The sequence below is a fragment of the Odocoileus virginianus genome, chromosome 6 (genome assembly GCF_023699985.2).
Source record: "Odocoileus virginianus isolate 20LAN1187 ecotype Illinois chromosome 6, Ovbor_1.2, whole genome shotgun sequence".
Taxonomy (NCBI): domain Eukaryota; kingdom Metazoa; phylum Chordata; class Mammalia; order Artiodactyla; family Cervidae; genus Odocoileus; species Odocoileus virginianus.
Window position 1 is genome coordinate 27,454,365 of NC_069679.1, and position 27,553 is coordinate 27,481,917.

A 27,553-nucleotide genomic window follows, 5' to 3' on the forward strand; every position below is an offset into this window, starting at 1 on the left:
TACTACTATCAGTATTTTCCAATCTGTTCAACACCAAAGTGACTTTTTCTAAAATACCAATTGGATCACGTCATTCATGCTTTAAAGCTTACAAGTTCAACTACACTAACAAAGCACAGAGAGCCATCAGGAATTGGCCTGTATTCGTTTCCTAAGCCTTATCCTGAGACCTACCACATAACAGTGCTCAATAAAGGTTTGCTTAACAAATGGATTTATATTTGAGTCAGGAAAGAATGAGGCCCAAGGGCGTGAAGGCAAACCTTGACTTAGTTCAGTTTACAGAACAGGCTACTTTCATGAAACCTTAAATCAGTTCTAAACAACATCACTGTCATACTCAAAGGAATTTAAGCTCACTTTTCATGGTGTCATTCTTAAAATGAGACAAACTAGTTTAACCCATGACTCATTATTTGGCCCCAAATCATTAGGCTTGGTTTAATTTAGTAGAGTTACACTTTGGTCCTGGCACACTTGGGCCTGAGCAGACAGAATGCATTTTGTTTCACTTACAACAGAAGGTAAGTTTTTGAGCAGTGGCTAATTCTGCTGCTTTCTCTTACACACACAAAAACAGGAAAATGGCCTTGTCTTCGACTTCTTCCCTCACACACACCACTTCTAATTGGCATGGGAGTTCAGCCTTCTCTCCCCTACCACTAACCTTTATGTTGAAGGTGACCACAGTGCCATTTGCCAGTCCTGCATAGAGAATTCGCCACCTACTGTGGAGGCAGAGAACCCGGTCTTCCAGCTGTAACTGCTCCACACACTCTCGAGTCTGATAAAAGCACATAACACCTGATCAGTAGAGGTTAAAAGCAAATAAGATATGAAAACAATCCTATGTGAAACAGACTGTGAAATTATTTTTTATGAGGAAGAAAATGTTGCATCTTCCATTTTGTATAAGAGTATCTTAGACTGTTTCCTGCTTTGAAATTTGTGGCCAAAGAACCTCAGGCTGTAGGTAACATAGTAAACAAATCTAACTTATAATAATGCTACCTATGTTTCTAACTTGGCATGTAGAAATTCTTCAAAGGGCACTATGAACTGGGTTTTAGCCTCTTAAATTAAGTAGCCAAAGAAAAAGCTGCACTCATTGTCTAAAAAGGAAAATAAAGATTATAGTTGTATTATCTGATAATTGCATTAATCAAGTACTATGTGCTTTCCTGCAACTGATTCTCTATTTCAACAGCTCCCAAATGCCTCCTTTAAACCAGCATCAGGTTAGCTGGTCTATAAATACCCAAAAAGTTCTCAAAATATATAGAACACCAAGCTTCACCCCTAAACCCTGAGATTCTGACTCAGTAGGCCCTGGAATATGTTTTTTAAAAAATTTCCTTCATAATCCTGATGAATATACAGGTTATACAAACACAGTTTGAGCTGATGTTCATAAAATGATTTCTGTGAATTCCCAGAACTGGGTTTTATTGATAAAATCTAATTACCTAGAATGGGGCCAATTACATAGTAAGTACTCAAGACTGAATGCTGTTGAATGATACTAAGTGACTAAAATAATAAAAAAAGAATTGTTAATGTGGATTTGTCTATTTCTCCCTGTAATCCCATCAATATTTCTTTACATATTTTGGTGCTCTGTTATTCTCTTGTAAGATAGGTCACTGTTCTATCTTCCTATCTTGAATGTCATCTATATTGACCCTTTTATCGTTATAGAAAGCTACCCTTGTCTCAGTAGTATTCTTTGTCTTAAAGTCTATTTGCCTGATATTAATATAAGTACTCTAGCTCTTTGTGTCACTATTTGCAACAGTACATTTTTTCCCCCCATTCTTTTACTTCAGCCTACCTGTCTTTGAATTTAAGAGTCTTGTAGACAGCATAGATTTTGATGTTTGTTCTTTATCTAGTCAATCTCCTTTTCAGTTTGAGTGTTAATTCACATTTAATATGATTATTAAACATGGTTAGATTTAGACTCCAATTTGCTATTTGTCTCATTTTTATTTCTATTCCCCCATTTCTACCTTGTTTTGTATTAAACAGTTTTTTTAGTATGCCATTTTAATTCCTCTATTAAATTTTTAAGCTATCTTTCTTTGAATTATTCTTTTTGTGGTTGCTTTAGGGCAGCTGTTCTCAGAGTGTGACCTAGACCAGCAGCATCAGCATCACATGTTTGAAAAGTAAATTCTTGGGCTCGATCCCAACCCTACTGAATGAGAAACTCTGGGAGAGCGATCTAGTAATATGTGTTTTAACAAGCTCTCTAGGTTCATCTGATGTACACTGAAGTTTTGAATCAGCCTTCTAGAGATTACCTCTTTAAATTGTAACTATCTAGTTCAAGTTAATATTGACTTATCCTCAACAAAATATAAGAACTTTGTACCAGCATAGGTCTAGCCTCTCCCTTTCCTGTGTTCCTGTTATCTCACATATCTCACCTATATATATTAAAAACCTAATTACATGGTATTATAAATTTTCTTAAATAATTAAGTCTTTTAAAGTTAAGAATATATGTATATATTTTTTCCTGCTCACTGATTTTTATATTTTAAATATTATGCAATTGTGTATATATATGTATATTTTAATGCAAACAATTTTCTCTTATTTCTTATAATTCATTTAGAAAATTCTTTCTCAGAGGAGAGATCTACTTCTAAGTCTTTAAGTTTAAAAACTTCTTTTAACATTTCTTTTTCTATCTAATATTAATTTTGGCATATGACATGAAAATAAAAATCAAGAGGAATATTTGTTGGAAAGATCAAAAGAGGTATACTATTAATAGTAGCAAGTGAAAAGATATGTGGACAGAGACAGAAAACATGGTTTAGACCTAAGCCTAATTTCTACCAAAGGTTAGAAGTGTACTGAAACAGATTTAAAAGCAAGAAGGTGAACAGAATGAAGCATCTGTCTCAGTGTCTCCACTCTACACAGTAAATATAGTCAAAGCGCTTCAATATCATCACTTTTGATTTCTCTGGACCCACTTACCTTAACATTATAGCAGCGAATGGTATGATCACTGGAACCAGTGTAAAGGGCAGCATTTTTCCCAGAGGTCTGAGTAACCAGGAGGCAGTTCACTTTGGAGGTATGGCCCTCAAAGACACCAATGCACTTTCGACTCTAAAGTCAAGCATAGTTAAGATCATTACTTGTGGATATAGATGGATAAGATAACGTATTTCCTTAAAAAAAAAAAAAAAAAAAAAAAAGCTAAAACATACAGTTCATGTTTGTGTCTCCAGAGTCTAGAACAATACCTAGTATCTAGTGTTCAGTAAGTACCTGTTCACTGAATGCCCAGTGAACAGACCTGTAACTTATATGTTAATTTACATGTTAACTTATATGTTAACTGAGCCATACCAAAAATTACTCAGGGCAATTTGCTATAAGATAGATCAGAATTTTAATTAATGCTAAGCCAAGTCTCTCTAGCATATGGACTGAAGTGCAAGCAAATTCAAACTATAGCTATTACCCAGATAAGTTGCTGCATTTGATCAGTATGTAGAGAAAGCATCACAATATTCAAAGACATGCCATCACAGGTCCTAGTGTCCCAGGTGTGGTTTCATAATGGAACATCCTGTTATCTCTGTGCACACACTGTTATATATATTTACAATGTACATACATACCTATACCTACCTTACAATTTAGAGTTAGAGCCAATTCCCCAAATCTTACACTCATACCTCCTGGTACTACCACTGCTTTCTGCCTTCAGTCATCTCTGTTGCCCTTCATACATTATTAGGCTAAAGGAACCTATATGCCTGTTGCCTATAGTAAACACATTTTCTCAGTCCATCGTCTAATCTTTTGACTTTCAAAGACTTCATCAATTTCATATACTTTCACTGTATTTGTTCAGACAACATAGTGTTCCTAAACTTTCTTGGCTATCATTGTTGATAAACAGAATTAGTTTGACATATGTTTTTCTAGTACTCAAGTATGGATGTGAGATATGGACTAAAGACAGCTGAGTGCTGAAGAACTGATGCTTTTGAACTGTGGTGTTGGAAAACTCCTGAGTCCCTTGGATAGCAAGGAGATCCAATGAGTCCATCCTAAAGGAAATCAGTCCTGAATATTCATTGGAAGGACTGATGCTGAAGCTGAAACTCCAATCCTTTGGCTGCCTGATGCGAAGAACTGACTCATTTGAAAAGCCCCTGACGCTGGGAAAGATTGAAGGCAGGAGGAGAAGGGGACGACAGAGGATAAGATGGTTGGATGGCATCACCAACTCGATGGACATGAGTTTGAGCAAGCTCCAGGAGTTAGTGATGGACAGGGAAGCCTGGCATGCTGCCGTCCATGGGGTCGCAAATAGGACACAATTGAGTGACTGAACTGAACTGATATCCTGTGTGTGCCCAGTTATGTCCAATTCTTTTGCCATCCCATGGACGGTAGCCCACCAGGCTCCTCTGTCCATAGAATTTTCCAGGCAGGAATATTGGAGTGGGTTGTCATTTCCTACTCCAGGAGATCTTCCCAACCCAGGGATCAAACCTATGTCTCTTGTATCTCTTGCATTGGCAGGCGAATTCTTTACCATGTGCCACCAGGGAAGCACAAATACCAGACTCAAAGCTCAAAAGTCCACTGTAAGAAAATTAAGAGTTACGAGCATCAGATTAAGTGTGGGGTAATGAAAGACTGCTGCTCTTCGTAATAACTTGCACAATTCATCAACTCTCAGGGAAAATGCCTCCTTTGACACTTTCCCAATGCTCATCCTATCCCTTCTGTAACAACTAGGTGACAGACCTCAGCATCTACTCCAGGGCTGGGACCTGACTGTACCTAGCCTATTGTTATAATTCCATCTCCTTTTGCCAAGTGACTGGTTAGGGAGGAAAGCACAGGACCCTTTTTTGGCGGTGGGAGGGAAAAGAAACTCTTGTGGCTGTTGACATCTGTGAGCAGGAGAACCTACTTCAGGAAGAGCTGATACCAGAGAAAATAGAAAGGAGAGAAAGAAAGAATTTAAGTCTCTGGTGACCCCACTGAGTCACTAGATCAACTGTATCTGAAGTTAGTCTAGAGCCTACTCTCTGGAAAGCAAACAGACGCATGTTTAAAAGAGAGCAAGTTGGGAGTTTCTAAAACCTGTAAAGAAACAAAAACATTCAAACTGATGTATCAACTTACCACCAGATTATAAGCTCGGACAGTTTTATCTGCGGAACAGGTATACAGCAAATTCCCAAATATCTGAATTGCATTCACTGCAGCTTGGTGCCCCTCAAAGCTCCCTTCTGTGGGCTCATCATCATCTCCTGGCTCTGAAGATATTTCTAGAAAACAACAGTATGTTTCAGAAATGTGTCGGCTTGTATCTCAAAAGATAATAAGAAATTTAAAACATTATGAAAAAGTGGTCCCTGGATTCTCCTAAAAACCTGGTTCGCCTAGCAAAACACCACATTCTCATTAGTGACCTTCATTATGAAGATTTCATATTAAGAAAAGGTAGGGAAGGCCTCTGTCTTAGGGGAAAAATACTTACATAGTGAGTCTTTGAATGATACCCTTTAAGGCACTAAATATCTTTCTTTCCACATCCAGTCTCCTCTGCTGCCAGTTATTTTACTGAGTAAGGCATTATGTTTAAAGTAATTCCTTCTCAAAGCAAAGCCTACCACCCTCCAAACCCCCCAAGCCAACAAAACCTTAATACAATTGTCCCTTGGTAACCAAGTGGGATTGGTTTCAAGATTCCTCCACCCAACATTTACCAAAATTCACAGATGCTCAAGTCCCTTATATAAAATGGCACACTATTTACATATAACCTATATACATACTCCTGTTTACAGGTGACCCTTGAACAACATGCTTTGAATTGTGCAGGTTCACTTACACACAAATTTTTTTTTTCAATAAATGCCCATTACACGATCTGTGATTAGTTGAATCCATAGATGCAGAACTGAAGACACAGAAGGCCAACTATTCTAATTAGCTGAACACACGAGAGATCCAGATTAGAGATGTGAGTAAGAAACTGAAATGCCAGGATTTGAGGATTCAGGGATACCAATAACTACTGGTCAAAGTAATCCATCCTCTTGGTAATAAGCCCAGTCCCCATCCCCTACTCTATAAGCATACCTAAGTAGATTTAAACCCTGGCTTTAATACTTACAAAGCTTTTTTCCTGTGATTAATTTACCAATTCACTCATTTTTTAAAAAATATGTAAGATTTATTTATTTACTTATGTATTCCAGAGTGCATGGACTCTATAGTGATTAGTAGCTGTAGTTCATGTGCTTAGTTGCCCCAAGATGTGTGGGATCCAAATCCCCAGACCAAAGATCCAACCCGCAACCCCTGTATTGGAAGGCCGACTCTCAACCACTGGACCACCAGGGAAGTCCCTCCTGTAATTCATTTAAATAAAACCGAACAACCAAATACCTGAAGAGTTCTTTGATCCTTTTATGGAGGAGATCACAGTCTGAGTTTCTGCCACACTAAAAAATAATAGCAAAAGTCTTAACATCTGTGTGAACAGGATAGGTAGGAAAACTTGTATTTTCCTGACTCAAAAAATTATTCTAAACAATGAACAAAATAGCAATGATACAAGATCAGTTTCTGCATGTGAAATTTTTATATGAATGGAAAAAACAGTAAATATTTACTACACAAGTGAGAAAGCAGAAACTCTCCATTGCTAAGGAGATATCCATACCCGTCATCCCTACTGATTTTCTATAAATGTGACTATAAAAAAAAATTCTGATTTGGAACAAAAAGTTCTGTTTTCTAATGAAAGAATGGTGAAAGCTGCTCTGATTGGACCAACACAGTATCCTTACCTTACAGGGATGCCATCTTTATAGCGAGTGCCAATCTCACTGGTAGAGCTAACTTCATCACAACCAGAGCGAGAAGTTTCTAATGGGTTTTGCTCTGTGGAGTTCCAAATATCCTTTTTAGATGGGCTATCTGGTTTCTCTTCTCCCGATTCAGAAGAATCAATGGCCACCACTTCTAACTGAGGATTAGGCACTTCTAGGACTTCAAGAGATGAGTCACTGTCTGGCTCATCTCTGACACTTTCTTGTTCCGGGCCAGTTCTGCCATCTTCCCAGCTGGAGGTTGTCACTTTCCCCCCTTTAGCAGGCTTTCCAGTTTTTACTTTCCTTACAGGCTTAGCGGTAAACACATCCTGTTCAGTGTCACTGTTCTCAGGAACATGGGCAGCCCGCAGAGTTTTCTTCTTCCTAAGTTTCTTCTTTTTCTTGTTCCCCCTAGCTTCAGCTGATGTCAGAGTGGACTCTGCCTGTTGTTCTGGCTGGTCAGCTGGAGAGTGGGGCTCTTTCTCTAAAGGGGTTTCTGAAGCAAAGGATAATCTTGGAAAAGAACTGGTACAGGCTTCAGACCCACTGTTGCCTTTGTTTGGCTCTTCACTTTCTTTATCTATGCTAGGAAGGCCAGCTGACTGGGAAGAGGGACTGTTCCCTCTGTTTCTGGTAATTCCTTGCTCCACAGAAAACTTCAGTTCTTGGCTAGGCTCATGGAATCTCTCTGTTAGCTCTGATAAGGACAATGCTGCAGTGGTAACTGGATAAACTGGACAATTGTCACTGATCTCTCCTGAATTGAGAAGGAAAAAAAAAATTATTCCATCGTCTTTGTGCCTGCTATGTGTAGTCATAAACTACAGTTATTGCTGATCGAATTTCTATCAAATAATATGACACTTTGATGATATGTTAACAACTTTAACAGTAATGGTTTAGTTATCTCACTCCTCAGCTTCCCATAACCTTCATGTATTTCTAGTACAGTATCTATACACTTTGCCTTGCAAATAACGTGCATGTCTTATATCCTAGAAAAGCTCCTTTTATGGGCAGAGATTGTTTCTACTGATGTTTTCTCTTCCTTGTTTGAAACAATGAATATGAATTACTTTTGCAGTCAGAAAAGGAAATCTAATAAAAGCTATTTTAAAAAATGTGTCACCATTTACAAAAAAATACTAAATACTATCCATATAAAAGTAACAAAATTCAATATGAAAGATAACATATATTTGATGTACATATCAATGATTAGTACTGCAACAAATAGCAAAATTTAGGATGATTCTTCAGACTTTGTTTTTGTTTGAAAAAAAAAAGAATACCACACAATATCAATTTGTTTCTTAATTTTTCCATATAGCACCACTGTGGTTATACAAACTTTAGATAAGATTTTAAACAACTTAGAAGTTAATTCTCTAACGGTAACCAAATAAGGATTATTTTATAAAGAGAGTAAAATCCCTGGCTATTTGTCAAAACCCCCAAGTTCCTGTTAGATGATTCCAAACACCAGAGCCCTCTGCCCTTTCATCATGGCCACCAGTCCCTCAGGTCTGTATTAACCTTAGTCTGTACTTGAAATGATAAAAACAGTTAAGTACTGAGAAATCCAGAAGATGAATCTTATCGAGAAAACTGACTGAACAACTTCAATGCCATTTAGCTCATGAAAAACATACAATTCTGCACCAATCCTAATAAATGGAACCTGTTACATGCTAATCCCAAAGTCAATTTAGAAATCCTGTATTAGAGAAAATTAGGAAGAGTTACCAATATTTAAATAATGCTCCTAAATAAGAAGACTTAAAGAAAAACTATAGTAACTTTTTAAAAAAATATTTATTTATTTATTCATTTATTTGGCTGTGTGGGGTCTTAGTTGCGGCACACAGGATCTTGTATCTTCATTGCGGCATGTAGGGTTCTTTTAGTTGCGGATGCAGAATCTTTACTTGTAGCATGTGGGATCTAGTTCCTGAGGCCCTCTGTATTGGGAGTGTGGAGTCTTAGCCATTGGATCACCAGGGAAGTCCTGTAATAACTTTAGTTTTAATAGACAAGTATGACATTACATCACTAATATAAAATTGCCCTAGACTCACTACAGGGTTGCCCTTAACACAGAGAAAAGTTTACATACTATTAGCTTGCAGTAATTCCTTGGACAGACTGCAAGCAGAGCCTTGCGATACAGCATTCACAGTCTCTTCTTGTTCAGGAGACATGGGTTCTTGTTTAATCTGAACTGATGAGTCTGGAGCAGGAACACTGCCATGAGCTTGGAAAGAAGATGTGATTGCTTGGAGAGGGGCTCCAGTGGATGATGGAGACACGTGGGAAGATAGAGGTTCCAGGAAATTCGGGAAAAAAGGACTAGGCAGAAGTGTGCCATCAGTAGATGTTTGAGATCTAACATTCTTCTGTTCTCGTGTAAGGTTAGAGGGAACCTGGTCTGGACGTTCAGAAGGTTCATATGTTTCTAGAATGGGAAACATACACACATACAAATGCAAAAATGTTATCTGAAAAGCCACTCATTACTGAGCCAACTTGTATTTTTAAATTACAAGAGAATTTTAAAGATGCTCATAGTTCTTTAAAATAGACTGTTACTTAAGCTATACGTACAACCAATGAGGATACGGACAGGCAGGCATTAATATTCTAATTTTTCAGATTTTAAGTGACTTCTTCAAAGTCATGCTGGTACTAGTAGAAGAGCCAAATTTGTACCCCAGTCTTGGGATGCCTAACCCAAGACTCTTTCTATAACATTATTTCTATTGCTAAGCATTTTGGGGACGTATAGTCTTACAGGCCTTTCTACAGAAGGATGGAATCAAGGAGACATGAGAATAATCATATTAACTTTTTCATAACTACTTTAATTCCCCTCTAGACAAGTTACAGACAGTACAATCCATCAGACTCTCTGAATACCTTGCAATCCCTGTAGAATCTGTATTCTATGGGTCCTCAGGGCACTCATCTCCATAGTTATCTAAAAATAAAGTATTTTGTTAAGCATTTTTAAATTCAGCTTTAAGATGATCCATTTTCATTAAATATCCCATCTGCTGTTACCTGCTGCTTAAGCACAAGTAGCCTTTGAACTTCAACATAAGCTGTCTGAAGTGCTGCACGAGCTTGCAGAAGATTGTTATCCATGCACTGCAATGATTTACTTAGTTCTTCCTCTCTTAAAGAAATATTCAGCAGCTGGTCAACCTGAGAACGTTCTGTCAAAAGAAACCATAAGGCTTAGTTTAATATTGGAGATTTCTCTTTAATAATCCAGGGAACTGCATCAATTATCTAGGATAGGCCTTTATTTTCTCCCCAACAGGTCACTGAAAGGAGACTCATCAAATTTTTACAAATCACATAGTCAAGCCACACGCTATCAGAGCTAGAGACCAAGCCTCATGGTTTCAAGTGTACCATCACATCGTACCATCTTACCAAATCACCATCTTCCACAATGACGCTTCCAAGCAAAACCTCTGCCCTGGGGAAATCAACTCCTATAGGTTTCACTTCCCATCTTCTTTATCTACTACCCTCTTCAATCAAGGCTTTGGCTTATATTGGGCCCCAAACCTAAACTGCTTGCACTCTCTTCTGGATTCCTATTTTTCTAGTCTGTTAGTTAATTTAAAATAGTTCTCTTTAATATAAAATTAAAACCTTAATATATTAAGGTTCTTTAATATAAAATAACTTTAATATAAAAATTTTAAATAAAAATATATTTAATATAAAATAATATATATTTTCCTGAAGAAAATATAGCTTTGAAATAAAGTGTCCTACTACATGTATTTGTTTGTCATTTTATATCTGTCTCTTGCCCATGCAATATGCCAAGACTGCTCCCCTAAATTCCAGACCCACATATCTAACTACCAACCAGATACTTCTAAGGTGTCTCTAAAGTCCTTTAACTCAAGGGATCCAAAAGGGAACTCCCATCTTCTTCTACCCTCAACCTGTAACTCTCATCAAGTTTTCTAGCTCTATAAATAAAGCCATCAACTGCTCCAGCTAGAAACTGGTATCATCTTTGACTCCTGCCTTATCACACCCAGCCATCCAAAGCTCATCCAGTCACTTCCTGCACTAGATCTTATACTGAAATGGTGTGAGAGTCAGTGAAAGGCAAGAGTCATAGAAGCCTATCAGTCAGGGAGCTCCACAAAGAACTTCTCTCCTTAATTTACATGAGAAAAGCAACCAAGATTCCTCAGAAAGTGAGTGAAATGGCTATAAATGACCAAGAGGGATAAAAACTTCTACTAAATGTCTTGTTTCTCTTCATTCCACTGAAAAGACCCAGTGAGACTTTCTGGTTTTATACTGAACTCAATTTGTGCATGATATATATTAATTTCAGCTTTCTGGTTTAGGTGGTATCACGTATTTCTTTTATAGCTCCAACTGGATACAGTAGAAAATCAAACCTTTTCTATGCCCTTACGCAAGGCAACAAAAATATCATAAATTAATAAATGGGTGTTCTCTGTTTGATAAAATACACTTGTATATCAAGTTGTAAAAGGCTGAAGTGATACAAGAACAGTTTATTTTTGCCAGAATATTCTATACTATACCTTTCTTTCCTTTAATTTTCCTTCTTTTATTTTTTCTCTCAAGACTTGGCAGTTCAGGAGAAGATCCATCCTAAGGAGATTAAAAAAAAAAAAAAATTAAATATTCAAAGGCCATTATCCAGGAGGGGGAAAAAGAATCAATACTAAGTCAGTCATAAATTATTACTCATGATTGCTACCATCAGGATAGTTAGAAGTTTCATATACACAATATGAGCTCAGATATTAGTTGACTGAATGTATCTGACAAAAAAAAAAAAAATACAATCAAGGTCAAGTACCTCCCTAGCATCCTAGAGGTAGTAAAGCCCAAGGGCTTGGGCAAAGCACTTCACCTTGGTAAAAGCTAGTAAAACATATCTGATTTCATAGTTTCTACTTTAGAATTCAGCAAGAAAATCTTTACAACAAAAAATTCAACAGTCTGTGAGATAAGGCCCAAGACATCAGCTATGTCATAAGACAATCCATCTCTCATCCAACACTATCTGCTACAACATCTAGTTCAACAGGGCAGAGATGGAATTTGAATCCAGGTCTACAACCCATGCCTTTAACTAGTTTGTTATATTGTCTCAATATTAAAGGAAACAGTCCTTTTCTGAGTGTCAGATTCCAGTCTATACTACTATCAGCAACTCTTTCTTTACAGAAAGGGTTTCTGAAAGGGTTAAGCAATATTAATCATCAGAGGTGCCAAAAGAGAAGTGTCAGTGAAGTAATGGATTCTAAAAAGACCAGGCTAGGCAACTGAAGTACAAAAGACAAAGTAACAGAGTCTAAGACTATGCTCATATAGATGTACTCTCATAGTATTAAAACTACCTTATTAAGCCTAATAGTTCTGGGTCCAACAAGCATACATGCCCTACAAATACAACACTAGAGTACCTTTCTTCAATAGCAGTACATGATGCATCATGAAAACAGATAAAGTTACAGCTGAAAATGTGGCTCATTCCTTGGTCAGGTGATACAAAGAATCATTGGCTTAGAGACTAGTTTTAGAGATGACTTCATATTTTCCCAGTACTGTACATTCATATTCAATTACATCTAACTTAGTAGAGCTACTCAAAGAAAGAAACCAGTAGGACAAAAATATGAAAGTAAGAGCCTCAGAAATCTTCTATTCCAGAGTAGGGCAAAACACAAGCCCAGGTACCCAAGAAAACATTAAGTTTTTCTTATCATAGTCAAGTCACCACATGAAATGTTCTACAAAACAAACAGGGATCATACTCACTCCAGTGGCTCTTCGTTTCTTTCTAACATTCTGGCCATCATTCTGTTCAGCACCAGAGGTACAGCTGCTGTCTGTGGCTGCATCTGCCAAACTGGAGTTTGTGAGTGCTGAAGATGCATTTGATGATAAAGAGTTTCCTTCTCCATTACTCTCCTGGGCATTGTGATTCTCTGAAAGTAGTAGAGCGCTTTCCTGGCTGTGCAGCTCTTTTGTCAAATGCATCAAAGGTATTGTACGGTCGGGAGATAATTGCGCGCTATGTCGCCTTCGAGTAGCAACATTTTCAGTTCTTTCATCTGTTCTTAGGGAGGCAGCCAGAGGTGTCACTTCCTGCTTAAGGCTCATGTTTGGTTTTTGACTTTGTGCAGATCTGAATGAATTATTAGGTGGAAAAATCTGCTGAGGCTCATTTTCTTTGCCTGTGCCTTCCTCACTGAAGAAGCTATACACAGAAGGAGCCCTGTCCATGATCACACTGCTCTCTGAAAGGCTTCGCTTCCTTGCCAACCCAGGAGATGAAGAAATGGAAACGCCTTCCCACTGGAATCCTTCTAGATCGGACAGATCAGGTTCCCCATCCAGATCCAAGACCTCTTGCTCATTTTGAACTAGAGGTACCATTTCTATGCCAAACCTCAAGAAAGAAAGAAAAAGAAAAAAAAAAAATCATCAATCAGACATAGCTGGGAGAGGGGGCACCACTTAAATGTCCCAAACTCTGCTAGGCAGAAATTGCAAATGTAAATAGATGGCTTCTGCCCTCAAGGAACTGAGTCTAGTAATTCTAAACATAAAGTAAGTTAACTCTAAGTATTATAATGTAACAACTAGTAAATTAGATATTTGTACATAGCTATATACAAAGGGAAGGAATAAAAACTGAAGGTTTTATTTAATACGGAGCTCTAAATCAACAGTAAGTATGTAATTTTTAACAGCAAACAAACAAAAGTGTTCATCAAGGATTTACAAGCAACAGACACCATGCTAAGAACTTCATAATTTCAATGATACAAGTTATGGGAAAAGAAAAGAAGGTACAATAAATATGTTATTTCAACAAGGATGGAAATTTAAGCCTGGAGGGCTATATAATTAAAACATAGCAGCATGATTTGCAAGTAGCCAATCTATGTTGAACACTGCTTTCCGATTCAAGAAAGTTTAGTGCCTTAACGTAAGGTGAACAGCCAAACTATTACACAAATACTCAGGAGAATGTATTTTGTGATCACAAATACAATGCCCACAGCAGATACAGAAAGATAACCATTTATACATTCTAAGCAAAAGGTAATGAGAAGTTATATCTAAAAGCTGCATCATTCATTAAGATCTATAGTTAAATACAGAGCTACAGATAGACATTTTTGTAATGCTGTCACTTTATGGTCCCTATCATAAAGGGATTTCTGATGGATTTCTGATGGCATTTCCCTCACTTCATTTCTCAGAAGTAGGTGTGCTTCTTTGTAACCTGAATTCCCTGCTAGGAAACACTTTATTCCATTTGTTATAGAGTAGCAGTCACTCTTGGATATTTAAACCAGACATCTACAACAGATATTTTTTGCAAACATTTAATTAAACTCAACAAGTAGAATTCTCTTGACCACAGCCAAAGGGTAAGTTTAAAAGAAAAAAAAAAAAAAGGAAATGGATACTAAGAGGCACACACCTGGGCAAGCCTTTGCCTAGCTCTTGCTTTTTCTTGGTTACTTGCTGAATGACCTGTTCCCAGTTGACATTTCTTCGAGATGCATTTAGAATCTGTCGAAGGGTTGGCTTGAGCCCAGATTCCTTCTCTGTCTCACTCTTTCGATGACCACTGATATTGCGGATGCGGCGAGCACTATTGAGGTTTGGCTCAGGAAGGTGTACTCCAGTTTTGCTCTTCAAGCTAATGTGCCGGGTTAGATCTCTCTGGAGTGAGGCAGGAAATCCAAGCTTGCTTAGTTCAGGCAGAAGGGGGCCTGAGGGTTGACCTATATCGCTTTTTTGAAGCTCGGCATCCAAGCTAGTACTCTCAAAGCCTTCAGTTTCATAAGATTCATGAGATTTAACAGGGTTATCAACCTGTGCATCTTCTAGAGAGGTTTTCAAATCTAGCAGTAAACCAGACTGTGGGCTGGCTACAGATGTCATTTGTAACTCAGTTTCTTTTTGGTGAACTGTTGAGTTACATGGGGAAGTGGATGGCTTTCTAGATGTTTCCAGGTTTTGGTCATCCCCCCTTTTCTCATCAGCAGCAGGAGTACTGCAGGATAAAACTTCTGTAGCTGTAGAACCCAGGGTTTCGATTTTTGTCCCATGCTTTTCTGTGTCAGATCTCTCTCCATCACTTTCATCTTCTAATGCGTGCACTTGAAATTCAATCTTCAAAGATCCTTTTTCAGACTCTTCTACATTTCTACTTGCTTTTGCATAATTCCTGGTCCTTTTAGAAGCACTAAGTGGATTTTGCAATGACTCATGACACTGCAGCACATCTTTGGCTTTCTGTAATGTATCACTTAAATTTTCATCAGGATCCCTTTGAGTTCCAAGTGGACTTTTATTATTTCCTTTTAAAACATGAGGACATGAACTTCGAATTTTGGATATGCAAGAACTCTGGTTATCTTCCACAGTGGGTTTAGTCAAAGGATTTGAGTGTTCCCCAGGGAAAAAAGAATTAATTTTGGTCTTTTGTGAGGGATTCTTTGAATCTTGCTTTTGAGGAACTGATTTAGTGCCTGGAGTTGGAAGGAGTGGGGATTTTAATAATAGTGTCTTATTTAAATTAGGCTCTTGTTCAGGTTTTTCTGTAATGGGACATTCTCTCACCACCTCATAGGAAGCAGTGCAGTCAGAAGAGGTTTTGTGTTTAAGAGATCCAGTATGTTTTTCTTTTTTTGTTTTCAGTTTTCGAGAATTATTTGTTTTATCATTTTGGGGCTCTTTTATTCCCACGGTTATCAAGCTAAAATCAAAGAGAGGCTTATCTATCATTTCTGACTTATTACCAGTGACTTCTTTCATTCCTGATTGTAAATCCAGAGTCTTCTGTGAAGGGTAAGGAGTCCAGCGACGGAGCTTTTCCCTTGCTACACTGACACTCTTCCCACCAATTTTGGAAGTGAAGGTGTCTGTTTGTTTAGTGGTTTGGCTTTCCAGCTGCTCAAAATTGAAGTCAAGCAAACCTTCTGAATGAAACTTACCACTTGCAAATCCTTCAGAAGGACCTCTGTATGTGGCAACTGCACCAACTTTGTCATTTTCTTGCCGCTGCCACTTATATCTGTCTTGATTGTATTTGTTTGACTTAGATTTTGTATTCCATAGCATATTCATGTCTTCCATTTGACAGTTAGAACTTCTGTTTCTGCCCGGTTGAAATTTGTCTCCGGGGCCACTGTAATTCCAACTATTTGTACCACGTGCACTGGATTTCCAATTTCCGTTACTGCTGTTCGTATGCCAACTGGGAAAGCCACCTGTTCCTTCAGAATGCCAACTGGAATTCCTTCCTGTACCATTATGATTCCAATCTACTGTCCCATTATTTGAATGCCAACCACCTCCAGAATTACTATGGTTGTGAAACCAAGGTGAGGAACCTCCTGCACTACCCTTATGCCATCCAGAACATCCTCTTGATCCACCATTATTCCTTGAAGAATGTGTGAAGCTGTTTTTCCTAGTGTTACTATAGCCATCTTTCTCCCACTTCCTGTCCCGCTGAGGAGGCCCACGATGATGCCGTGCTGGCTGGCTGTAGCTCTCTCTCTCTTGGTAAGGGATTCGGTCTTCTCGTCTCCATTGGGGTCGCCTGTCATCAGAGTTTATTTCTTGGCTGCTATTGGAAGGTTCATCTTGTCTAGAAGAAAAACAGTCTTTTATTAGTGATTTAAAGGAGTTCTCATGATTCCTTTAAAGGCATAACCCACCAAACGTGCCCTCTGCCTTCTTCCTCTGTCACTTAGAATATGTAACTTAGAATATGTAATAGTCTTATTTTTATTTCAAATAGTGATTGTTTTCATATCTTTAAATAATATAAATTTATATTTCACTATTTATTGATTTAAAATTAATATCTTATATTTATCAACCCCAAAATATTAAAAACTTGGCACATTTATACTATCTTTCCTCTCCTGCTCCTGTTTTTCTTAGCATATTCGAGGATTGTGTTCCTATTGTCCAATTATTTTTATATTACACAACTTTTAGAAAAGAGAAGCAAGTATACTTTGTAGCTATGGTTAATTATCATAGTTAACACAACTTAAATCCAGCTGTTCTTAATACCATGATTTCTGCAAAAGTTTGTTCCTTCTGAAAACCCAGTTTCTTAGCCTATTTTAAATGGTAAGATTTTACTCTGCATAATAACTTTCATTAATAAACACTTTATCAAGTACACATTCAATGACTATTAGTAGTAATAGAAAACTTTTATGCATAGTTCCTGTTTCTGAAGGGCTTATAACCTAGCTAAGGAAATAAGTAAGGTCACAAACAGGAATAAAATAGTACATAACAAGCAAGTAGCATCTACAATAAATGCCGTAAGGAGTTTCATGAGCCAGAGGTTTTTAAAAGAAGCTACAGTTGTTTCAACTATTCATGTTAAGACAAGAAGCCCACAGAAATGTGAATAAATTTAAGCAAACATCATGGGAGTCAGCATAAAACCATTTTCCTTCAAAAAGTACCTATGTTTTGTCTAACTCAACGCTTCACATGTGGTAAGGTGCTCAAAAAAAACGAATAATATTAACTAAAATTACTGAGTACCTACTAATCATAAGGCATTCATTGCTAAACACTACAAAGATTATCTCATTTAATTTTCACAACTCTGCAGCAAGCATTATTATTTCTACTTTTTAGATATGGAAACTGAGGATTAGAGAGGTTAAATAACTTGCCTAGAGTAAGATACCTAGTTAGTGTTATGGCAAGTATTTGAACTTTGGCAGTCTAACTCTAGAGCCTACATTCAAACTACAGTATAGTTGACTTATAATGTGTTATTTTCTACTATAAAGCAAAGTGATTCATTTATATATGTATATATATAAATATTTTTTCATATTTTTTCCATTATGGTTTAACACAGGAGACTGCATAGTTTCCTATGCTATAAAGTAGGACCTTGTTGTTTATCTGTTCTATATGTAACAGTTTGTATCTGCTAATCCCAAACTCCCAATCCATCTCTCCCCATCCCCCTCCCCATTGGCAACCGTAACTGTTCTGAGCCCATACTCTTGACCACTAGACCTTGATATGAACGAAAATCTCAAAAACTGAAGTTTGATAGAATGAAAACCTCAAAGTTTCTGCAAGTGGGTTCCCTCCTCTGAATCTGAACCTGACTTAAATTTTAAACTCAATACTGACTTTAATAGCTTCTAATGTCTCTAAGATTTTGGACACAAATTGGGAGTTTTTCTGTTTTTCACTTTTAGGATAAAAGCTAATTCACCTTAAAGTTCAAACATCTACTTACATTATGAATTACAACTACTGCTCAACAGGAGATCCTAAGTCCCCAAGTGTTCCTACAGACACTTGGAAGATTTTTTTTTCTTTTTTTTTCACTTGGTAGATTTTTATACCACCATTAACCAATTTGCTTTTTTTGTTTCTAAGCTGAATGCAACTTCTAACATCCAAGGAGATCACTGATTAGGTCTACTAACATCATCCAGAAATGAGAATTGGGCAGTAAGTCAGTCACAAAGTAAAATTCTTACATTATCATGAATTGGCTAGGTCAGGGGGACAATAGCATGTAGCTAAACTCACAGCTCAAAAAGAATAATCTAAATTAAAAACCTCATGAAGAAAAAAAGAAAAAACCTCATGAACAAGTAGATGACTTTATATCACCAAAGAGGCTTATTAAAATAATCAAAGACTAGTGACTGCAATATGAATGTCTAATTTAGCGGGAAGCTTTTACTCTCTGACTTAATATTTAATCATTTACACAGATAAGCTAATAATGGCACAAGAATGTTAGAACAAAAATAGAAGTTAGTCTTCTAGAGGCCCCAACGCCCTAAAACAAGAGTAAACTGCAGCTATATAAAAGCAGTGAGAATGTCATTTGAAGGATAAGCAACTAAACAATTTAAGAATCATGCTGCTATGGACATTCCAAAACTAAGAAAGTCCATTTCAAAGACCCGTTCAAAAAGCTTTTAGCATATAGAATAACAACTACTTCTTTTTTTATATTCAAATGGCATTCTAACTGAAAATGAAATACAGATCAGGTATAACTAGTATTCTAGAAGTATCTTTAAGATTTTTAGAATCTGAAACGCTTTTTATCATGTTCTAGAACTTAAAAAAATCACTCCACCTCATAACTGGTACTTTATCTTTTATTCATATCTGAAATTTTCTGCTTCATTAAACTTTTTAGACCACGAATCAGTAAGGTTAAAATACAAAAGGCTTATACCTAAATAATGTATGTAGGTATGAAACCATCTAGTACGAGCTATAAAACTTACATTGTTTCTGACACTGTTTAATATACAGCATAAATTTATTCAAGAAATATTTACTGAAGAAATTAATAATAAGAGAATAAGTCAAACTTAGTAGAAGCACCATGTTAATTCACATTAGGCAAACGATTTTTTCCTAAGGCATGAAATAAGAAATGCTATATAATATATTCAAGTGAAACTTATTTAGTAATATCTTTCCACTAGAAAACTCAGATACCAAACATGAATTTATTGGTACCCCCCACCCCAAATTGGAACTAATACAAACAATTCTAAACATAGTTATCAGCATGGTAAAAATTTCAGATATGTAACAGCTATGGCTAGTTTTTAGATACGGTCAATACTGAGGGTTTTTTTTTTTTTTTAAGGAGTTAATACAGTAGTTCAAGCAAGCATTCCATTGCCTTTTAAGATTAAGATGGCAACTTCAAGGTAAACTTTATAATTAAGGTAAATCTGTGGCACAACATTGCAAATCAATTAAAAATTAAATTAAATTAAAAAAAAAGATAAATCTGAATGCTACAGGCTGAAAAGAATGGAAATGGAAAATGTATTCTCTCCTGTACCGTTTCACACAGGCTTTTAAAAATATCAAATTATTACTCACCGACTTTGTTCTTTCCTTTGTTTTATTAACTGAACGAGTTCCTTGTCAAAATAATCGTCCTCTTCTTCTTCCTTTCCATCATCTTCTCTTTCCTGGGCATCAACATTATCTTTGTGCAACTGGCCAGAAATGTGCTTTGCATATGCAGAAAGACCCACTTCAGTAACCCCGCACACTCGGCACTCATGACTACTGTCCCTAGGGAAAGAGGGAGATGAGGGACATTCAATGCTCCCCACTGGCATGGCACACTCACCAGATCTGTTATAGTTTCCTCTGAAAGACACTGCACACTTCGGCACAGTGAAAAATTAGTGCTAATCAATCTCAATGCTCCTTTCATCACTTTTAATAAGTTTGTTCATAAGTTACTTTTGAAATGAATTAAAGATTCTTTTCCAGCAATCAAGAGGCAATACACTTCAGAATAATATAGTTTAGGAGAAATCTTCTTGAATTGCTGTACTTAAAACCTTGCCAGAGGAAACGTGGTGAAAGGGGAGGCAGGGCAGGGGGCTCAGAGCAAACAGAAGTTGCTCTGGAGCACACCCATGATGCCAACTGCACTCAGAAATCCTGGTGACAGCACTCACATTTAATCTCTGGCTCAAAAGCTTTCTCCCAGTAAAAAGTAAGGGGTGGAGAAAAGAGTAGGAGGCAGAGCCAATCACAGCCTAGTAACTAAAGCGAAACAGCTGGAGCTCTGCCTGGAATGTGAAGATTCCGGACTCCAGGACAAATGATAGGAGTAGTCTCAGCAAACTTTTTTGGTCTCGATGATACATGTGATCTACATTCTGCTTCAGAAGGGTTTATTTTAAAGGGAATGGAAAGCATTTCAGTTGTAGGAAGTTAACAGCTGTGCTAGGCAAATGGTTTCTCTCAGGTTTCAGAAAAGAACACCATTTAAAGAGACGTAAAACCAGGTTCTCAGTTAAGAAAGATAATTGAGCAGGCTTTTTCTTCTTTTACTTTACATACTTAATAATGTATCTCATATGTGGCCAGTTTAAGAAGCCAAAGTTTTGAATCAATGACCAGAGCTGTAGTAGATGAACAATTTAAATGCATTTTTAGCTTCTTGAGTCCCTTAATCAGCTCAGTTATCCATGCAGTCACTATGAGAAACATCAGAACACCATGGGTACATGTGTAATGAATAGACAGTAATGTCCACTCAATAATCCAAATTGGCTTATCTCTGTATCATTTGTCTTGGGTTAATACTAGTGATATTTTTGCACTTCCTATGCCCTTCTATAAAAATACACAAACACAGACACAAAAAGACATGTTGTCTTTAATAAGATAGACACAGACACACACGCATGACTCTGCTTCCTCTTTTCCCTCATATCCATCCATACATGGGCAGAATTCATTTCAGCTAACCAGAGGAGAGCCTCAAAATAAAGCCCCTCATTTACTAGAAGATGGTTTCTGCCACAGATCATCTGAACATTCATTAAAAAAAAAAAAAACAACAACTTATCGAGCAACTACTAAATTCCAGGCAAAAAACTATGTATATGGTTAATGGTGACAAATTATAAATAAACAATGCCAAATAAGTCAAAACAAAAAAACCGCTGTTTTTTTTCACTCTGTACCTATCACGAAAAACACCTCAGAAAAATGGAGAAAATTCGGAGGCTTCCTTTTTTTTTTTTGAATTTGTAACTTAAATGCTCTGAATGCAATATAGTCTATGACACTAACATTCATTTTAATGAGTTCTGACCAGATTCCTCGAATTACCCTGAATATCTATATACTAATTCCTTCTAATTTTCCAGGAACTTAAATATATTATTTTCAGAGTTTTCCATTGTACTTACTACAATTATATACTTTAAAAAGAAAAATAATCCTCAACTTTCTCCAGTTTACCACACTCATCTCTCAATCAACTAAAATTATGGTAGTTCATGAATGTAACTTGTAACAGAAAGCAAGTCTTTTTTCACAGCAACAAAGAACGAACTTTAAAATGAATATATAAATAGAAATCTATCCCCAAAGGGCAGCATCAGAACAATCTGAAGACTGTAACAAATTTAGAATACATAATTTCCCCTATAATAACAACTCAGATCAATTCAATTTTCTGGTTAGAAAATCTTTTGGGCTTTAATCTCTCTACAACTGGAATATGTTTTTAGTCCACTTTTCTACCTAAAAATGTATACAACACTAAACTATATTGCAGTACAAGGGACTTCATTTAAAAGGTATGCTTAAATAAAAACCCTGATTTTTTCCCTTACTTCTAAAATGCAGAATTTAAAAAAAAAAAGAAAATGCAGAGGGTTTTTTTTTTTTTTGGAGGGGGAGGGGGTTGGGGCAGGGGGAGCTGTGCTTTACAGCTTGCAAGATCTTAGCTCCCTGACCAGGGATGGAACCCATCCCCCCTGCAGTGGAAGCCCTGAGTCCTAACCACTGCATGGCCAAGGAATTCCTGCAGAGAATTTTTCATATGTCCAAGCCATCAAAATCCTTCCTTAAAAGACATAATTGGAAGACCACATTGGCTTTTTAACATATTAAGGAATGTAAAGTAGATAGTAATTAACTCTTAAAAATAAATATCCATAACCACAAACCTAATTTGCAACTTCCAAAGCACAATTATGTTAGATATGCATCAAATACTCAAACACAGATATTTAAAACATTTTTGCTTTCATTGCCAGAAAGTGTATTAACCATAATTATGAATACTTGATAGAAGACCTCAAGATCCTACCCAGATGGGTACAGCAATAAGAGCAACGTAAAAGTTAGCACTAAAAATCATTTATCACAACACAGAAATCTCTAACATTTTTCTTAGAAATGAAATCAGGTTTCTGGGGATTTTTTCCTTTCTTTGAGATAAACTTTACAAGAAACTTCATAAAGAGGAAAGAAAGAATCTACATTTATACAGGGGAAGAATAGGACAGATTGACCACATCTCATAAAAATTCCAATGTGTCTATGTCTGAGGTTAAGTATATTAATTACAATATGCATTAGAGCTTCCAAATAGGGTGTTTGGGAAACCACATGCTCTTTAAAGTTAATAGCAAATTAAATAACATTTTAACAATGCTATTTTCCAATTCTTTATCAATAAACAGCTAAAATACTACTTCATATAGTATACAAAGTAATTGTTGGGAAAAAAGTACTGCTGTACTTCCTGACTAATAAAGGCAATAATTTTCCTCAGAGTGTTTAACAGAGGGCCCAAATTAGCTACATCCTGATACCACACAATTTCCTCTCACATGTGAAAGGCGAAGCCTTCAGATATTCTATCCATAAGCTCCTCTTTATTAAGCTTGCTCTATCTATACCACAACAGCTGGTTGATAAATTAAGGTTTGTGCCATTTTAATAGCATCTATCTGTAGAAACTACTTACAGGCTATACATCTGAACAAGTACATTAGAAAAAAAAAAAAGGGAAATGTTCCTGATGTCTCCAATTGTGAACCAAATAACTCACTCACTTCTCAGCAAGCCAGCATTCAAAAAGTAAATAATATGCTCTTTACATTTCTACGTGTGGCTCAGCTGGTAAAGAATCCGCCTGCAATGCGGGAGACCTGGATTCAATCCCTGGTTTGGGAAGATCCCCTGGAGAAGAGAAAGACTACCCACTCCAGTATTCTGGCCTGGAGAATTCTGTGGATTGTATTAGTCCAAGGGGTCGCAAAGAGTCAAACACAATTGAGCAACTTTCACTTTACATTTCTTAACCAGATCACAACCAAAAATTAAGTGATACTTAACATCAGAAAGTCAGTTCTTAAACATGAAATCCAGAGGAAATAATCACAAACTGAAAAGGAAGAAAAAAGATAACTGATAACTATCTGTCCCTTTTGTACAAACTAGTGATGACTGTTCATCATGATAATAAATGTTCCAAGTCAGTAAATGATGTTTGAGATTCTGTTGTTTTTTAATAGCTTTGCCAGCTGTTTTTCCTACTTGCCTTCTCCCTTATAATTTACTACTGGCCAGAAAACCATACCAAACCTGTTTCCAAACTTGATAGCACTGTATCCAATATATGAGTAAATTAAGTACCCTCCTCTAAATGAGTTTGGGTGCTAATGCTGACGTTAATATTGTCAGTTCAAAGCCTTCAAATGCTTATTGATTATTTGACTATGCTCCAAATAACTGTAAACAGTAGACAAAATCTCCATGGCACAATTAAATTGACAAGTGGGAGGAGAGGGGACCAAGTTACAGAACAATATGTGTATGGCATGTAGTTCAGTTCTGTTAATAAGACAAAACAAAATCAAAACATACGTACATGAGTGTGAACAAATGGATACAAACCTGTCTACACGCAGAAGAGAGGTTTGGATAGGGCATATACTACACTGTTGACTTTCCTCTAAGATTGGAGTAGGAAGACGGGGAGGGAGTGAAAGGGCCTCTACTTTCTTTACTTGTTATGATTCTGTATTGACTATGAACATGAATCGTAAGCTATAAAAAAGTTTTAAATGTTTTAATTAGCTGATTGGTGATTTTTTAATAAAACAAGGCATTCCACTTAGAAAAAAATGGGCTTCTCTCCTAATGATTAGACTTACTGGCCTCATTTGTTTTGTTTCATTTCATAACACAATACAGGTCACTGAGTAGCCTAGAAAAAGGTGAATTCCTGAAGGAAGTCAATGGGAAATGGGATCAAATAATTAAGACAATCCACAAATAGGTAATCAAAGGTTGACTGTATTTCATAGGTTCCTATGATAATGAGTTAAAGATCATATATGTTCAAGATATTATAAGAGCTCTCCACACTAAATCTGAGTGAACATCTTTTTTTTTTTTTTTTTGATAGGTAAGAAGTGGGTTTATTTAGAGAGAAACACACTCCACAGAAAGAGTGTGGCCATCCCAGAGGGCAAGAAGCCTGAACACCTCTTTTACACTGCTGTGAATATCTAAACTTCATACAGTAAGGGACTGAGACCACAGAAAAATTCCTCTCACATGCTAAACAGATGCTCAAAGTTCAATAACATATTAATTTGCCCATACAATCTAGAACTATATTACTTAAAATAATTCCAAATGACCTAGGTTGGCATCCTGATCAAAGTCTGTAACCATTATTCATGGACTAAGGTATAATTCTTATTTGTTTCTCAAAGTTTCTCTGTTCCATACTGTCTCCAAACAATTCACATACATTCAAAACATCAAAAAACAGAAACTTAGTTGGGAAAAAAGACATGGAATATACATACATGCTACCTTTAGTGTCTTAATTTCCTTAAACATCTTAAGCTTTAATTCACAAAACAGCATTCTTTTTTTTTTTTAGTGGAGTGCAGTTTATTACACCGGCGGGCCCAAGGCAGTCTCCTCTTAGCCAAGGACCCTGACAAAACAGCATTCTTAAATACAGGTTTATACATGGATTTTATTTACACTAATGAGATTCAGTGCTATTTAGCAGACTTTGGACTTCTCAGACTATTCCAACAACCAGTAAAGGTTTATGGCATGTGATAATTTGCAAGCTGGTTAGGCAATAATATGAAATGTCCTAGCTGCAAAGCTGGTGTGCAGGAATGAGAAAGCTTACTAATGACAGAACTAGCTAATCCCCACCCACCTTTGCCAAATCTATTTGCCAAAGTTGTTATGAATTCTACACATTTGAGATGTACAATTTATCCTTCTTGAATTAAAAAAAAAAAAAAAACCAAAAAGTTATTTTACTTGTTGTTAATTCCAAAAGACAGTTCAAGGCCATAAGACAACATTCACTTTTGAAGCATTACTATAAAATAAGCTAACAGACCCTCAGATTCCTCCACATCCACAAGTTTATGGAAGAGAAAGGTTCCATACCTGCCCTTCAGGTTCTCAAGTTCCCTGTGATGCAACATGCTCCGCATGTGTTCATCCATCTCCTTCAAAATTAAAGAAAGCAGATTAAACTAAGGGGGACTGCTTTGGAGAAAAAAATTTCTCTGTCCTATTTAATCAACAATCAGGGCTCAAGCTCTTTGCCTTAAACTGGTGTTTGTGGTTTCTATTCACAATTCAATACTGAAAACATTTCCTTATTAAGTAACTCTTTAGCCTGTTTTTGACATATTTTATTTCTAAATAAAGCAATAATTTTAAAAGACCTATTTAAGTGGCTTTCCAAAAAGGTTAAAAAGTTTATTGTATTTAGGAGGCAAAAGACTAAATAATAAACGAATAGGTAAAATTCTATCCCTTACAAAGTATTTACTTAAGTTTATTAAAAAACAACAACAAAAATGCCTGAAATCACATAACTTCTCAACTACTTGGCTACTTTTCTTCATATTTTCTTTCCCCACTCAACTGACAGTTTCTCAAGAGTATGGTACAACTCTTATCCATGTCTTGGCCAGGGCTTGACATATATTTATTAATAGCTGCTGAATGAACAGATGGATACATCAATTCTAGACAGAAGTTACAGACATAAGGGAATTCTCCTATGGTAGATCAAGATTTTAAAAATGCCTTGAACACAGCAGTTCTAGCATGGCTTCATTTTCACTACCCACTCACTTGCCTGCAACAACTGATGTGTTTCGTTCCAACAAAAAGTTTGAAAATCTAGTACAACTAGATTCCTCCCCCCACCCCCATCCCACTGGGAAGGAAACAAAATCTATGGCAAGAGTTTCCATTTAAATGTGCAAGTGTGACACATACACTCACACACCTCAAAAAACTCAAAAGTTGTAAGTGTCGGTCTCTGCCACACAAAGCATATATATATAGCCAGTACATCATAATTAGAAAATGGCTGTTTACAAATATAAAACTGGCTCAGATGGTAAAGAATCCTCCTGCAGTGTGCAAGACCTGAGTTTGATCCCTGGGTCAGGAAGATCCTCTGGAGAAGGGAATTCTAACCCACTACAGTATTCCTGCCCGGAGAATTCCATGGACAGAGGAGGCTGGTGGGCTTGAATCCATGGGGTCCCAAACAGCTGGACATGACTGAGCGACTAATACATACACACAAGTTGAGCATTACTATTAACTCTGCCCTGTGCGAAGTGTCTCAAACATTTTTTCACTTGAACCACAAAAGTGGATTATTAACATCATAAGGACACAAGGATACAGAGAAGGTAACTTGTTTATTCACCAAATGCTTATCAGTGCTTATTAGGTGTTAAGTACAAAGCTAGGCATTAAAAGGATAAATGTGAAAATATGCAGCCGTGCCCTTGCAGAGTCAGATTATCAAGTGGTGAAACTAGTTCTCAAACTCTGGCAGATCTGACAACAAAGCCAATGTTTCAAAGATCATGCCACAACTGCAAGCACCTCGTGCATTGAGATATTTTTATTATATACAGTTCATTTGTCAAAAAAAGTACAACTACTATTCTTTAAGTTATCTATACACAGTGATAATACAGTGCTGTGATTCAAAACACTTCCTTTAAATGGCAATCTTATTGAAGATGATCATCATTCCCTTCCTATCTCTACAAGTGTTTTATCCAAGATTGGCCATTACATGCTAGCTACAACTGACTGGTCATTAACCAGAATGAACAATTAAAGAGCTGCAAACTGAGTGGATTTAGTGACAGGACAGAGAATGAAAAAATTGAAGAACAATATACAACATCTGCTCTAATCCCTATGCTTCTTGCTCTTCAGTTTTTGTTTTCTCTTGTTCAATTTTTCCTTAGACTAAA

The 27,553-nt window shown here is 36.6% G+C and overlaps 1 protein-coding gene across 6 annotated transcripts in view; it reads right to left on the reverse strand.

Annotated features, from left to right (window-relative positions):
* ZNF106 (zinc finger protein 106) overlaps window positions 1-27,553 on the reverse strand; it is a 55,063-nt gene that overhangs the window by 11,006 nt on the left and 16,504 nt on the right. For 3 of the 6 annotated variants that reach the window (XM_070469075.1, XM_020906763.2, XM_070469074.1), the window contains 13 exons: window positions 25,704-25,765; window positions 19,830-20,027; window positions 14,380-16,560; window positions 12,702-13,335; window positions 11,456-11,525; window positions 9,930-10,084; window positions 9,786-9,846; window positions 8,986-9,324; window positions 6,846-7,626; window positions 6,442-6,497; window positions 5,170-5,315; window positions 2,992-3,126; window positions 668-784 (listed from right to left, as the gene is read on the reverse strand). In XM_070469075.1, the coding sequence (XP_070325176.1) occupies window positions 668-784; window positions 2,992-3,126; window positions 5,170-5,315; window positions 6,442-6,497; window positions 6,846-7,626; window positions 8,986-9,324; window positions 9,786-9,846; window positions 9,930-10,084; window positions 11,456-11,525; window positions 12,702-13,335; window positions 14,380-16,560; window positions 19,830-20,027; window positions 25,704-25,762 (4,932 nt within the window). In that variant the 5' untranslated portion in view covers window positions 25,763-25,765. Of the gene's footprint in view, window positions 1-667; window positions 785-2,991; window positions 3,127-5,169; window positions 5,316-6,441; window positions 6,498-6,845; window positions 7,627-8,985; window positions 9,325-9,785; window positions 9,847-9,929; window positions 10,085-11,455; window positions 11,526-12,701; window positions 13,336-14,379; window positions 16,561-19,829; window positions 20,028-20,085; window positions 20,406-25,703; window positions 25,766-27,553 lie in introns of those variants that run through there. The other 3 variants (XM_070469076.1, XM_020906764.2, XM_020906765.2) reach the window with 2 other exon arrangements.